Here is a 14,107-nt window from a genome sequence, read left to right on the forward strand (position 1 = left end):
GGTAATGAAGTTATGTTTGATATAAAAGCCATGGTGTTTTAAATTTCCAGGTGATTATGCATTTTTTTGTATCACTTTAAGACTTTATTTCATTCCAACCAATCTAACAATCTAAGATTAGTTGATATTATTACAATTTGTAGTTTGCAAAGTGAAGTGCTGATTTAGAATTGACTTTGCAAATAGTGTCTGTAGAATGACTTTTATATGGACCTAGTATATTTATTATTTGTGTTTTCAGAGTTTATACCAAGTTTATGGTTTAGATAGACATGATTCTCAAAACTTATTTTGGTTTAAAAAGTTGCTAAAGTCCCTTAATGATTATTAGCTTTATAGGAATATATAAGCACTAACTTTTTTGTTTGTTTTATAAGACCTCTTTAATTGTTCCCCTGACAGTTTTTTTTTTTTTCTCTTTGAATTTAGGATATGTCATGTTACTTATGCAGGTCTCTTAGTAAATACCTACCAAAACTTTTGCATTATTAGGACAACGTCTTATGGTTCCTTTAGGCTACCAGTCTTGGCCTAGTGAAAAAAAAGGACATTCGTGAAAATTTCTTATAGATCAAAATTAAATTATATTCTGATTAATTATCAGTAAGCAATTATAGGCCTCCTCATTCAAGGTCAAGACCACATATCCTACTATACCATTAACTAATTATTTTCATAAGTTGCCTATAAATTAAGCACTAACTTATATTTTCTATTAGACAATAATTTATTACATATAATGAATCTTTGATTACTCTACCTTCTCTTCCATGAGCTCTGGGGTAATAGTTGGGTCTATAGCAGAAGCGAAAGCATTTGTTGTGCTGGGTTTTTGTGAAGTTGAAGGAATGACAATTCCTCCACTGGCATGCTTAAAGTTTATCATTTTTTTTTGTAAATATGGCATCACTCCTCCTGCTGGCTATAGAGAATGAGAAAGAAAACAAAGTGTTTTCAGGTTCAAGTACAAAGTCAAATTGGGAAGAATATAAAGCAACAGAATTGAGATGCAAGGCAAGGAATTGATTTAAGAAGAAAATGCTTTTATTATTTTCTAGATTATAATCTATCCTTAGAAAGACTGTGCAAACGGTGATGTCTCTTGATACCTGTTTAAGAGTGTAATAGGAGAGTATCTGACCTATAATAGCCCCTCAATAAATATTTGATGAACTGATTAAATTGAATTTTGACTGGCCAAAGATCTAATTGTTGATGGAATAATAATAATAAAGTTTTCATGAAAATAGACAATAGTGCAGGAACCTGTAAGTTGTAAGTTGCTGAATGCACACATCTAGCGAAGTGTGGTAAGGAATCTTACCATTGCAGCCGTTTCAGGAGCTGTGCCTATGATGGCATCAAAGGCTAGTTGCTGCTGTCCTCCTGGTATAACCTGGAAAATTGGAAAGTTTATAGAAGTCTAAATTCTTAATTTCTAAAATATGTTGTTTTGCATCGAATGCAGTTAAACACTTCCCAACTTCTTAAATTAGTTTCTTATACACAAAAATAATCGTTTCGATTTGAGAAAGAGAGAAGCAGCTCCTGACACAGGGAAACTGGTCAGACAGTATAACCCTGCCTACGTTCTCAGGAGCTTCTTCCCCGCCATTCTCTGCTGGGCCAGCCATGGTGTTCTGTTGAATATTAACAATCCCTACAGAGCACCAACATGGGACAAATTTGCCTCTGAATACAATGAAGTGACGAAAACAAGACTGCTTTATCATCTTGTCTAAAACAAGATCACAGCGTAAAACATGAAAATCCTCATATCCTGGCTAATCTGAGTAACTCTTGCTTCTCTACTATCATGGCCTGGCCTCACTCCTTTAAGATAAGAATCTTTGTTACCCAATCATAGAACCAGAGTGAACCAGCACTCTTTGAACTTGCCCCAAATCACCTGACAACCCAGATCCTATGTGAAGTCATTTCAATACCTTCCTGTTAAGACACCGCACAGTTCCCCATGGTGTGTGTCCTCCCTTATTGTAATGAATAGATAAATCCAACTTTGTTCAGCTAGGGTATTTGGCTGAAGGGCACTTATAGATTTAATAAATCCTGAAGCAAGTAGTTTTAAAAGGTAGTTGTTTTTTTTAACTTGAAAAGGTATGCATTTACTTACAGGTTCGACTTGTTGTGGGATATATCCAAATTGAGTATAGAATGGCATCTGTCAGATTTTTGAAAAAAATGCATTAGATTCTGATGTTTTTGTCATAATTTTGTGTTAAATGATAAACATAAAATTATATATATATATACATATATATATATATATGTATATATATATATGTATATATATATATATTTCATTGATTTTTTTTTTTTTTTTTTTTTTTTTTTTTTGCGAGAGAGAAAGGGAGAAACATCAATGTGAGAGAGAAACATCAATTGGCTGCCTCCCATATGCACCCAACTGGGGATTTAGCTCATAACCTGGGCATGTGCCCTAATTGGGAATCAAACCAGTGACTTTGGTGCAGGGAACGATGCTCAACCAACTGAGCCACACTGGCCAGGACTAAAATATGTATACATTTATATTATACTAAATACTTTTTTGAATGTTCATATGTTATTGGTGGCAAAAAATGTTAAATCACTAAACATCCTTTCAACAGCATATGATTTCTAGGTTAAAACTTTTCTTTTCTCTAATTTAGCATGACAATTAGAATTACTATCAAAAAGTGTATGCTTTACACTTAAAGCATAAATTTTCAGTTTTCTCTAATTTGGTTTGGCAAGTTTTAGAGTGGTGTAAAATATTATTTTTCCCCATTCTAATGAAAAGAAATCTAGTTATTATGAGCCACCTGAATTTATATTAGAATTCTAAAAATGTATTGCAGCTCCACAAAACTTAGTCTAATGTTATCTAATTGTATCTCAAGATCTGGTGATCATAAGCAGCTTTTATTATGGTAGCTATTTTCATTTTTTAATTTTATTTTTTGTTCATCCTCACCTGAGAATATTTTTTTCCCATTGATTTTTAGAGAGAGTGAAAGGGAGGGAGGAAAGGAGAGAGAATGAGGAAGAGAAGGAGGGCGAGAGATAGATAGAGAGATAGATTGATAGATGATAGATAGATAGATAGATAGATAGATAGATAGATAGATAGAAACATTGATGTGAGAGAGACACATGGATTGGTTGCCTTCCCCATATATCCTGAGACTTGGCCAGGGATGGAACCTGCAATCAGTTACATGCCCTAGACTGGGAATGGAATCCATGACCCTTTGGTGCATGGGCCCATGCTCTAACCACTTAGCACAACGGCCAGGGTTTGTTTTTATTTTTAATAATAACCATGTGTATATATGACCAGAGGGATGCTGGCAGATTTTTTTAAAGTTAGAAAACTTCATTTTCCAAGATGATTTAGATTTTGGCCTCTGATTTTATTAAGTCCACTCACTGATCTCATTATTTAAAAATCCGGTCTTAGCCCTAACTGGTTTGGATCAGTGGCTAGAGCGTCGGCCTTCAGACTCAAGGGTCCCAGGTTCGATTCCAGTCAAGGGCATGTACCTTGGTTGCAGGCACATACCCAGTAGGGAGTGTGCAGGAGGCAGCTGATCGATGTTTCTCTCTTATTGATGTTTCTAACTCTCTATCCCTCTCCCTTCCTCTCTGTAAAATATATATATAAATATATAATAATAAAATTTAGTCTTAGAACATTTCCAAATTAGTTGTACATTAAGAAAAAACACCAAATTCTTTTATGACCACCACAGTTCAAGCTATTACGTTTTTCCCCCCACTAAATGTACTTAGCTATTCTTTCCTCTTAAAATGTACCTTATCTTCTCCTTTCTCAGATGGAACTAGAACTAGTTAAATTAAAATGAAACACTTGCAGTACCTGCTCCTCAAACTGCTGCTGCCCTGCTTGCGGAGGTGACTCTGGGGTTGTTTGCTGAGGCTGTTCCCAGGGAAGGAGCATGTAAACCGGATAGTACTGAAGCGTCTATTTGTAAACAGAAATGAATCAGCATAGTCCTCTTCAAAAAATTCTTCTAATGTCAATATTATTTTAAAACTGATTCATAATTAGAAATTTTATGAAAAAAATGACACAAAAGCATTCCTTCCTAAACTTTAGAAACAACTTGCATTGCACGTGATACTGGATTGGACTTTGTTTCAAGGTTGTTTGGTCAAACACATTTAGGAAGGATTGTGTTCAATTAAATAATAGGTTTTTGTAAAAGCACACTTTGGACTTTATGTACAAATTTTATACTTTATGCAAAGATTACTTTACAAATATCTAAGAAGAGGATAGCTTATATAGCATTTCCCTTATTTTTTTTGGAGAATCATCATTCTGCAGAACATGGTATAAGCAGTTCTACCATAATGAATATGTCAGGAATATATTGCCCTTAATAATTGACAGTTTAATTAAACCAATCCATATGCATTTTAGAATATTTTGAGAATCCAGAGATAAGGAACAAATAAAATCACCTGTAACATCACCATCCACATAATCAAGTTTTTGCTTCCACTTATGCCTGTGTGTCTATACATGCATATGTTTATTAAAAATGGGAATCGTAGTACATACATAAAGTTTTATATATTTTGTTTCCTTACGTAAAGGCATAAGAAGTAAAAAACAACTGTGGTTTGAAAAAATTTATATTGTGCAGTGATTCTTAATCCTGTCTAAAATTCAAAATCACCTATTGAACATTTTAATAGTTAATAATATTTGGGATCTACTCATGAGGTTTTGATTCATTAGGTAAGGGAAGGGTCTAGGCATTTGTAATTTTCAGAATTACTACCAGAATTCTGTAAGCTATTAAGATTCTAATGCAAAGCCAGGGCCGAGAAACACTGTGTTAGTAGTTAAAGAAAAGGTGAAGAATTTGATTTCAACTCTGCTATTTAGTTTTATTAAGATTGGGAATTTAATCTCATTAAGACTTATTTCCCTGATCTTTAAAATGAAGTAATTCTGCACCATGTATCTAACTCTCTAAATGCTATGGCATACAATGAGATAATGTCTAGAAGTAATTTTTTGGTTTGTTATGGGGTGGGACAAAATTACATAATTATGATTACAGTGTAGTCAAGTGGTGTACATTTTTATAAATGCTCAGTACTCTGGTGGTGATTAATATAATTTACCAATATCCTTATTTCTTTGAACCCAGGATATTATAGAATTAGCCTACTTTTAAGAGGATTTTCCATATGAATCCAATGATTCTACTAGTTCACCTTCATATTTTTAAGATTCTCTTATTTCATGAAAATCACCACCATTTGATTGTAATATGGAATTAAATTAACAATATATAAGAACCTGGAAATGTTTTGACCAGAACTTCATAATTTTCAAATAATGTGGGCAAGTGTTTCTTATCTCTACATTATATCATTATATCATATTTTATCAATTTAATACATTTTCCTCTGAAACAAACTTTAGGGTTGGGCAAAGTCTACCCATGCTATTTCTCTTGATTTTTTCCCATTTGCCAGCACTTCAGATGCAGAAAGGACATAAGCTAGGGTTTAGTGAGCTCCTTTATTCCTAACATGGTAATGCCCTGGGAGCTAAGGAGTCCTGAGAACTCTTCTCAGCTGGTCTTTCTTCAGGAGTTATTGAGTGAGCCCTACATTAATAAACTGATGCCAACCCAGCAATAGCAGCATCCAGACAGTGATATCCTTGGATGGGTTTTTATAGCCCTGTTACAGGAGTCAGAGCTACAAATATAAAAGAAAGCATTCATTCAATGGCAAGTATTAGTAGCCATAGGAGTGATGATATCTTATTCATTTACCTGGGCTTGCTCTTGAGGCATTTTAAAGGAGAACACATAGGGCATCGCCTGCCAAGAAAAGGAATCATAAAAAAGTTTTACTTGACATTTTTTTTAAAAAATGTGATTAAATTTAACTTTTCATCAACTTTTATTCCCTCTATGCCCTCTATCACATCCACCCATCCCCCTCCATCCCTGAAGTCATCACACTGTTGTCCATGTCCATGAGTTCTCTCTCTTTTTTTTCTCTTCCCTCCATACAAATTTATATATTAGCAGACTTCTATGACAATAAAAGGTCATCTATTATATGCATTATTATTAAGGCAAATTGCCTCCCCCCCAATTATATTTTCTAAAACATGCTTTAACACCTTTTATTTATGGCTATTATCATACAATATCTGGTTTAAGTGATATTTTTCTTGTTAGAAATCAGAAAAGATAAGGAACTTCCTGTGATGGTAGAATCATATTGTGGGGAAGAATTCTTGCTCAATAACTGTTGTCTTATTTTAAAGCTGATTCATGTTTGTGTTTACATTCAACACACCCACATTATCTCAAGATTGAAGAGGTCTGACTTACATTATTAGGGCCCTGTTGGGTCTGCACTGGTGCTTGAGGCTGTGAGGGGTCCAGTTGTCCCACCTGGTTTCCCTGGGCAAAGCTGACCTGTCCTGGGAAAGTTATCTGATTTGGGAACAGTCTAGCAACCTGGTCTAGAGTTGCTAAGGAGAATGGGGAGAGTCCCGGAATTTGAGCTTGCTGCTGTTGTAGAATCCCAGAGAAAGGAGGAATCCATGCATTAAAGGGGCTCTGGAATGATATAAAAGAAAAAGAGGAAGGTTTTCTTTTTTATTTCAGAAACCATTGAAAATCACTCCTGAGCAAATAAACAATTTCTATATTTTCATTGCTGCATTATTAGGAAAACACAGCATCTTAGCACATTATGAGCCATGCAAATAGCATGAACAATGCTAAATTCCCAATGATCAAGAAAAATATGGAGCAGAATGAGGTTGATAAAGAGTATAGTTCCTGAGTTGCCAGATGGGGTTTGAATCATTTTTTTTTAACACAGTTAGCTGAGTATGACTTTTTGTAAAATAGATAATTTAATGATCTCATAGCTGTGAGAATCTTTGTCTGGCATGTACCAAGTTCTTAAAAAATAAGTACTAATCAGATTATAGTTTTTACTTTAGTGTTCGAACAAATGGTAATTAGTATATATGGGGCAAATTCATAACTTTAAAAATGGAAATTTCAGAAATGGCATCAGAAAACATCTTGTTCTCATAAAAAGTGCCATAATAAGAAATGAAAAGTAGAAAAATATTCTTAAAATAATTATTGAGGTAGAGATACCTGAAGCTGTAGTGGCTGAAGTTGAGCATTATTAAGACTCAGCAGTAACTAGAAAAGGAAAGGATATGAAAATAACATTACCATACAGTAAAATTATTAAGATCAATGTTTACTACAAATATAGCACGAGTCAGAGCTGACTAATCTTAGGTTCCTGTTAGAGGTGAGATGTTTTCTCACTAAGCTTATACTAAATTACAGTGATTAGAGGTTGGGATTTAACTACCTCTCCCCTACTGTGTATGGGATTGTACAACTTTAGCCCATTCCAAATGGTTTCATTAGTCATTTGATTGCCTTAAACACCTATACACATCTGTATTAGGTGCTATTAAAAAGATACTCAAAATATTTTCATTGCTTTTAAATAATGGTGAAATAATATTTTAGAAAGAACCTGGTGTATAAAACATGCATGAACATTGGAAATGCATGTGGATATAAGAGCACTGAAGAACCAAAGAATCTTTAATGCCTCTAACTAGATTTGGAATTTTGGCTTTTATCTCTTCCCCACTGGACTTTCAAAAAAACAAACAAACAAAAAGGAGGAGGTTATTTTAAGTATCTAAACTAACCTCATTGCTGTGGCTTGCAGACAAAAGGCGCTGTGGGATAATCTAAAAAAAAAAAAAAGTAAAAGAAGGATTTGGGATTTATTAAAGATTTTACACAGTAATTTCAGCTGTACCATGTAATCACTTACCGGGGCTGACAGTGTGGCTCCCAGTAGCCCAAAAAGAATTATGGTTTTCATTTTCAGATGAAATAGCTAGAAAAAAAATGAAATTTAGCTTTAAAAAACTACATAAAAATCATGGTAATAATTAGTTGGTATTTTTCAAATAGGAGAGTAGTCGGGTGAATTTTACAGTATTTTCATATATATTAAGATTTAATATAAAATATAAATATCTATAATATATATTATTGTTTTCTCTCAGAGAGACAAACCAAAATTGTCAGCTCATCCTCTTAGCTTGACCAAATGACTCATTTAGTGACATCTGATGTAGTTGAATGAGTTAAAAACAAGATGGCCTGATGCTTTGAGCTGTTCTACATAGAAAGGAGTGAGTCCCTTTGACCATGGGAGAGCCTATGACTGGATCCTTATTATGAAAACAATTTTAATGTCCATTTAATGTAGTAGTAAAAATACTACAATAAAGATCTGACAGTAGCAGTTTTATACCAAATAATTTTCATTGAAAAGTCTAATAATAACATTAAGTATATATGAAAACTAAAAAAAAAACCAGTCAATATTTTTCTAACTCAGGAAAAATGCTTATAAAATTAAGTTGCAATATTGATTTATAGTGCTACCCATGGTAATATATTATGCCTTATCCTCCAAATGTGAAAACCTTGCCGTACTTCAATTCACTGATCTACACAAGTAGTTAGGGTGACCTTGGTAGGCTATCCTGTTGGATTGACTGAGTTTTGTTTTAATATTATGAAAGTGAAGATTTGATATCTTACCTCACTCCGTTGCCTATGAAGAGATACTAGATCCATGCAAGGTCTGTGTTCCTTTTATCTTTCAGCTCTGCTGCTTAGAACATCTCATATTTTAAAACCCATCTTTAGAAAAAAGGGACCAATCATTTTTCAAAAGGGCCAGTGATTCAGTGGGTTTTAGACAATGGCTTAGCTAATAACCCCTTTCCTAATCATCTAGGTGGTAAATGGATTCCCACACTTTTAGTAATGCCATTAAATTATCCTCTGAGAAATGTTTTCTTATGATCATTCCTGGTTTCTGCTTTGGTTATGACTAAATCTTCTAGAATAATTTAATTCTGCTCCTTTTTAAAAAATCATATTTAAAATGGATACCATAACATAATAACTTTAAAAGCCTTAATGAAGGTCAAAGATTAATGGCTAGTATTTATTTTAAGAGTACAATATAGATTATTAGACATAAAGCAGAGGTCTAAAAGACAAAAATTCAAAACATACTTAGCGATGGTAAAGATTCTTTGGTTCTTCAATGCTGAACTGAGTAAATATGAGCTAATTTCACTTAGGTTCAACGTTCAAAAACAATAGTAAATCTCTTTCTACTAATGGAATGAAATGCTAAAAAAAAAATTGCCAAATCTCTGTGTCTATGACATGTACCGTATTTTCCATCGTATAAGACGACTGGGCATATAGAAGATTTTCCTGGGTTAAAAGTCGTCTTATACGCCAGAAAATACGGTATATCCCCATGTGATCGGATGCTTGGGATAAATAATCTCATAAATAGAAAGCATGATGGCTTATATTAAAAAAATAATGGTGAGTGTTTTGCACTTTAAAAATATATTTTTTGCTAAATATTATTTTAATATTCAAAATACAACTAAGTGTTATTATCTGTTCATCATTGCTATTTAAATTTTCTTTATAAAGTGAGGTTTGTGTTTATTTGTCAATATTTTTGAGTCAGTATTTTCTTTGTTGTTATTATTGACCCCATTCTGATAGTCCAGGATCATAAGTATTATGATAATGTATTATCAATTAATTTTCTTTTGTGAAAGATTTCTTTGGCTAATTTCATCTAGAAACAACTAATGGTGGCCTTATCATGTAGGAAAACAAAGTTATTGCCTTTAAATAAACTCGTTTTTTTCTCAGTAGGATGATACACTTCTTAGAACTTACAAGGCTCTTTAGTACTAAAATGATGATAGCATTTGTTATATAGCCTAAAAAACCAAAAGGACAAAAGAAAATTAGTTAAAATAACAAAACCTTTTTCTTTACTAAAGAAGTAAAGCTACTACTAGGATCGTATATCTGTTAGAAAGGAACTTCCCCAAGATTTATGAATGTTGTATTTTTAGATTAACTAAGTAGACCACTCTAGATGTTGATGGCTGATTTAGCTATAGCTGGGTGATTAATGTAACCAATTGTTGCTTGGAAAACCCAGTAGATTAGTTGAGTGGTAGACATGGTACATGTTGCTATATTGCCTAACTATACATATTTATAATTAATGACCATAGTCTATTCTGAATATCATCAAATTAAAAACAATATACCCATGGTGTTGATAACATATGTATAAATAAAATATATGACAAAATAAAAAAAATAGTACACCATAAACTCAGTCTCCTGAGATTTTTATGGCATTGTGCAGAGTCTTAGACAGCTAACTTCACTTTGCACCAGAAAGTTGTCAGGGCTAAGCACAGAAAAATTTAGGAATTATATTACAGAGCCAAAATAGTCAATGTAAAAATTATCCTGATGATGGATATTTTTACCTAGATATATTCCTCAAATCTGAAGGAGGTTAGAAGAAAATTTCATTTCCCCCTATTATTTGAATATTCTAAAGAAAAGCAGTTGAAACTCTTTTTTTCAAGTTAACATGATAAAGAACAGGCTATGCTTTCTTATCTGATAGCTTCTAACTCCCTGTGTCATTGGAGGCAAAGTTATCTCTGGGTGGGAGAGGAAGTAGCAATATTACATTGCAGTGTGGATATTGTCTATGTATTCTCCATTCAGCTATTTTGAACTTATTTTCCTATCCCATGTGAGTCACCCAGTAGGTATACCCACTTGGAAATTAAATAAACGAGTCCCGTCATTCAGGGGACGAAAAAGATGATACCGATCCAGAGCAATGTCAGTCAGTATGGATTAAGGTGCGGAAACCTTAAATGAGGAAATCCTGAACTAGGTATTGTCACTGTACCTTCATTATTTTGTTTTAGTTCAGTTACTAGAACATCAGACACCTTTCATTCACCTAAACACACAAAAACACATACCAATGCCAAGTACATATTACTGTTGGATTAACTGCTATTGAAATGATCCGGATCTTTGTTCCAATAACATAAATGACGAAGAAACAATAATGGCTTATAAGTCAGTCCTTTCAAAATGTTATCACTGCACTTTTTCCCCCCTTTCAACTAACCTGAAAAATTAAGAGGCTCACAGAGAACTATTGTGAAGTAGACCAATATTCTGTGAATCAGGAAAGTCAAATTGAATTTTAGCATTGTTTATAATAAAAATAATTTTCTTACATATGTGTTTTATTTTTTAGCAACTTATAATTACATATTAAAGTATATATCACTTCCACATTTCAGAGAAAGCTGAGCTACAGAAGGCTCAGTGACTTCATTCATTCACTCATTTATCCATACAACTAATAGTTATGCAGCTTCAACAGTCCACATCTTTGCTAAGCATTGAGAACTTAGTGTCAATTAAACAGGCATGGTCTTTGAATTCATGAAAATTACTGTGTTGCCCCCCACACACACTCACACACACTATTAAAAATATGCAGAATTATGGCTAGTATTCAGGTCTTTTTATTCTTAATCAAGTAGTTTTTCTAAAGCACCAAGCTGCCTAACCAGAGAGGAGACACAGAACAGCTTCAAAGACAGTTAACAAATAAAAATTATAAATGATAAAAATGAGGGTTTTTATAAGTTGCCAGAGTTGAATAATGAATATCAACTCAATGAAAGTAATAGATTTTCTGACTTTAACAATTATTTTATTCATGACCTGTGCAGTAAATAAAGGGAATAAGCAATTCTTAATAAAATATATTTTGGCACATAAAGTGTTTACTTTTAATTTCTATGAAACTCTGCTAAAGTGCCCCCTTCTGTTAAATAATGTATATTACTGGACATTAATCATTACATGTCCACAATTACAATATGTCCTAGCTTAATGGATCTAGCTTGATTATATGAGTCTAACTTTATTATGTTTAAGATTTGTATGTGAATGTGAGTTGTGACTATAAAGTATAATATCCAGGAGTAATTTGTTCAGGAATAGAGAGTATTAAGAAAATGAAAGTAATACACACCTCGTCCTTTCACAAAAGGACCCATAAGTTTCAGGGAAATTGAGAGAGGCCAGCCCACAAAACTAGGCTTGGGCTACAAGCTATCAACTGCCTGTGATTCCCTGAAGCGGGGCCTCCAGAGTGTTTAATGAGAGACACAAATGCATCCTCTCAAGTACAGCCCATCCTGGTCTGGGCCTATCACTTCTTTTGTCTCCTGACCTGAAATGTTTCTTTTTTTTCCTTCTTTCTACTGAAACTTTATAGAATTTGTTTGTACCCTTTGTTCATTGTGAATTTCAAACCCACTACTTTATGATTCTTATATCTGTTTCTTCTTGAGCCTGTAATCAGAGTTTGGCCCCAACCAGGTTTTTGTACTATAACATCCCAGAAACATCTCCATTTTAATCAAAATCTTATATTTCTAGTAACTTGATTAAAGATAAGTGTTCTTTGCTGACTTCTGGCTTTTTCCTTCTCAGACATCTAGCCAAGCCCATGCTGTGGTCATGGGACTCTTGTATATGTCCCAGTCAAAGGGAGTAGTAGTACCCCAGGCCAGTCTGCCTTAGTTCTCCCTCAGAATTCTGTTGATTGTCTTTTGTTTTTTCATCTTGTTACAACATTAACAGTTTATTTTCACAACAAGATTTTATGTTTTCTAATAGTAATGGCCTTTTATTGCTCACAAAATTTTTCTATCTTGTTTTCCTTCTTCCTTCCCCTCTTTCTTTCTCCTTCCCTTCTTCCATCTATTGATTTACTATTTTTTCTGTTTTATCTGCTACTCTGTTTCTTTACCCTTTCTTCTACCTAACCTGGTTTACAAAGCCCTTAATGAGCTAGCTCTTGGTCCTGCTTCATGGCTTTTCACTCAGGTCCTTGTTCATTAAGCTCTACGTCTAGAAAGCACTCTCTCTGTTCACTGTACATATAACCCTGTTTAGATGTTCTGCAAAGCTTGTGTTAAGGTCTCACAATTGATATAATTGTTTATTTATTTTATTAGCATTATTTATAATCATTTGTTTTTATTTTATTTTTTTACCTTCTATCACTAGAATATAAAATATAACCTCATTAGTGTAGACTATTTTGTCCATTTTTTATCTCTAGTTCCTGGCCTATAATCACATTCAACTATTTATATGATACCTGTACTTACTTGGAAAATCCAAAGACACATTTACATAATGAGATTAAATGTTACTTACATCACTGACAAATATTGAAAGTCATTGGAGTGTTTGAGATCAGATTTTATATTGTTTAATATAATTACTCTTCTTTCTAGAAATTCAACCAGTCATGTAGACATATTAATGAAATGTCCTTTATATTAAAAAAAATTAAACAATTAGCTTGATTTAAATACTTCTCTATGATAGAATCTGTTACCTCACTTTTGGTGAAATTACATGACGAATGTGGTAAGAAGGAGTGGTCATTTGTAATTATATGGTTCTATATTTGTAATGTCTTAATTTATATATACCTTAGCAGTTTTAGAAATGTCTACTTTTTTCCTGATGCTGTTTTAATAGTGGAAGGGGAACTGATATTTGTTGCTTGGAAAATAGGCTGAATGTCAAATCTGATATTTGTGTCAAGGACAGAAATGGAAGCTAGACCGGCAGACAGAAAGATCAGAATTAGGAAAAAAATCTGAAGTTTATGAAAAATGATGCTATAAAGAGGAACTGTATGCTGAAGGTTATTCAATATAATCAGGTCAGATTATAGACACAAATATAGATGAAAGGGCTGCTATACATTACTCTGTCATCCTGCTCTACTTTGGGAATAATTGTCTAAATTCCCAGTGTTGGTCAGTCGGTCACTCATATCATATCACCCTAAACTCTAGAGTTAGTGATGGAAAAAAGTCATCTTTAGTTTCTAACTCTCCTTTTTCAAATTCTCTATCTTTCCCTCTAGTGAGGCTGTGATTCTCCAACCAAAGCTCCATTCAGGAATGAAGGACTTAACACCCCAGTTACTGGTAGAGCAGCCAGGACAACCTCCTCAGGATTTGCCTCCCTACCTCTCCTAAGGGCATGCTCCCTTTGCAGGCCAGGAA

The 14,107-nt window shown here is 33.5% G+C and overlaps 1 protein-coding gene across 1 annotated transcript; it reads right to left on the reverse strand.

Moving 5' to 3' along the window:
• Nucleotides 1-438: 438 nt before the first annotated feature.
• ODAM (odontogenic, ameloblast associated) lies at nucleotides 439-7,941 on the reverse strand. Its single transcript, XM_008157487.3, has 10 exons — nucleotides 7,891-7,941; nucleotides 7,763-7,804; nucleotides 7,185-7,232; nucleotides 6,399-6,629; nucleotides 5,829-5,876; nucleotides 3,887-3,991; nucleotides 2,135-2,182; nucleotides 1,325-1,396; nucleotides 761-922; nucleotides 439-531 (listed from the first exon to the last, which is right to left on the reverse strand). Exons 1-10 carry the CDS (start codon nucleotides 7,939-7,941, stop codon nucleotides 502-504), a joined length of 837 nt encoding a protein of 278 aa, XP_008155709.1. The 3' UTR covers nucleotides 439-501.
• Nucleotides 7,942-14,107: the final 6,166 nt, after the last annotated feature.

This window comes from Eptesicus fuscus, chromosome 2 (assembly GCF_027574615.1).
Source record: "Eptesicus fuscus isolate TK198812 chromosome 2, DD_ASM_mEF_20220401, whole genome shotgun sequence".
In the NCBI taxonomy this organism is placed as follows: domain Eukaryota; kingdom Metazoa; phylum Chordata; class Mammalia; order Chiroptera; family Vespertilionidae; genus Eptesicus; species Eptesicus fuscus.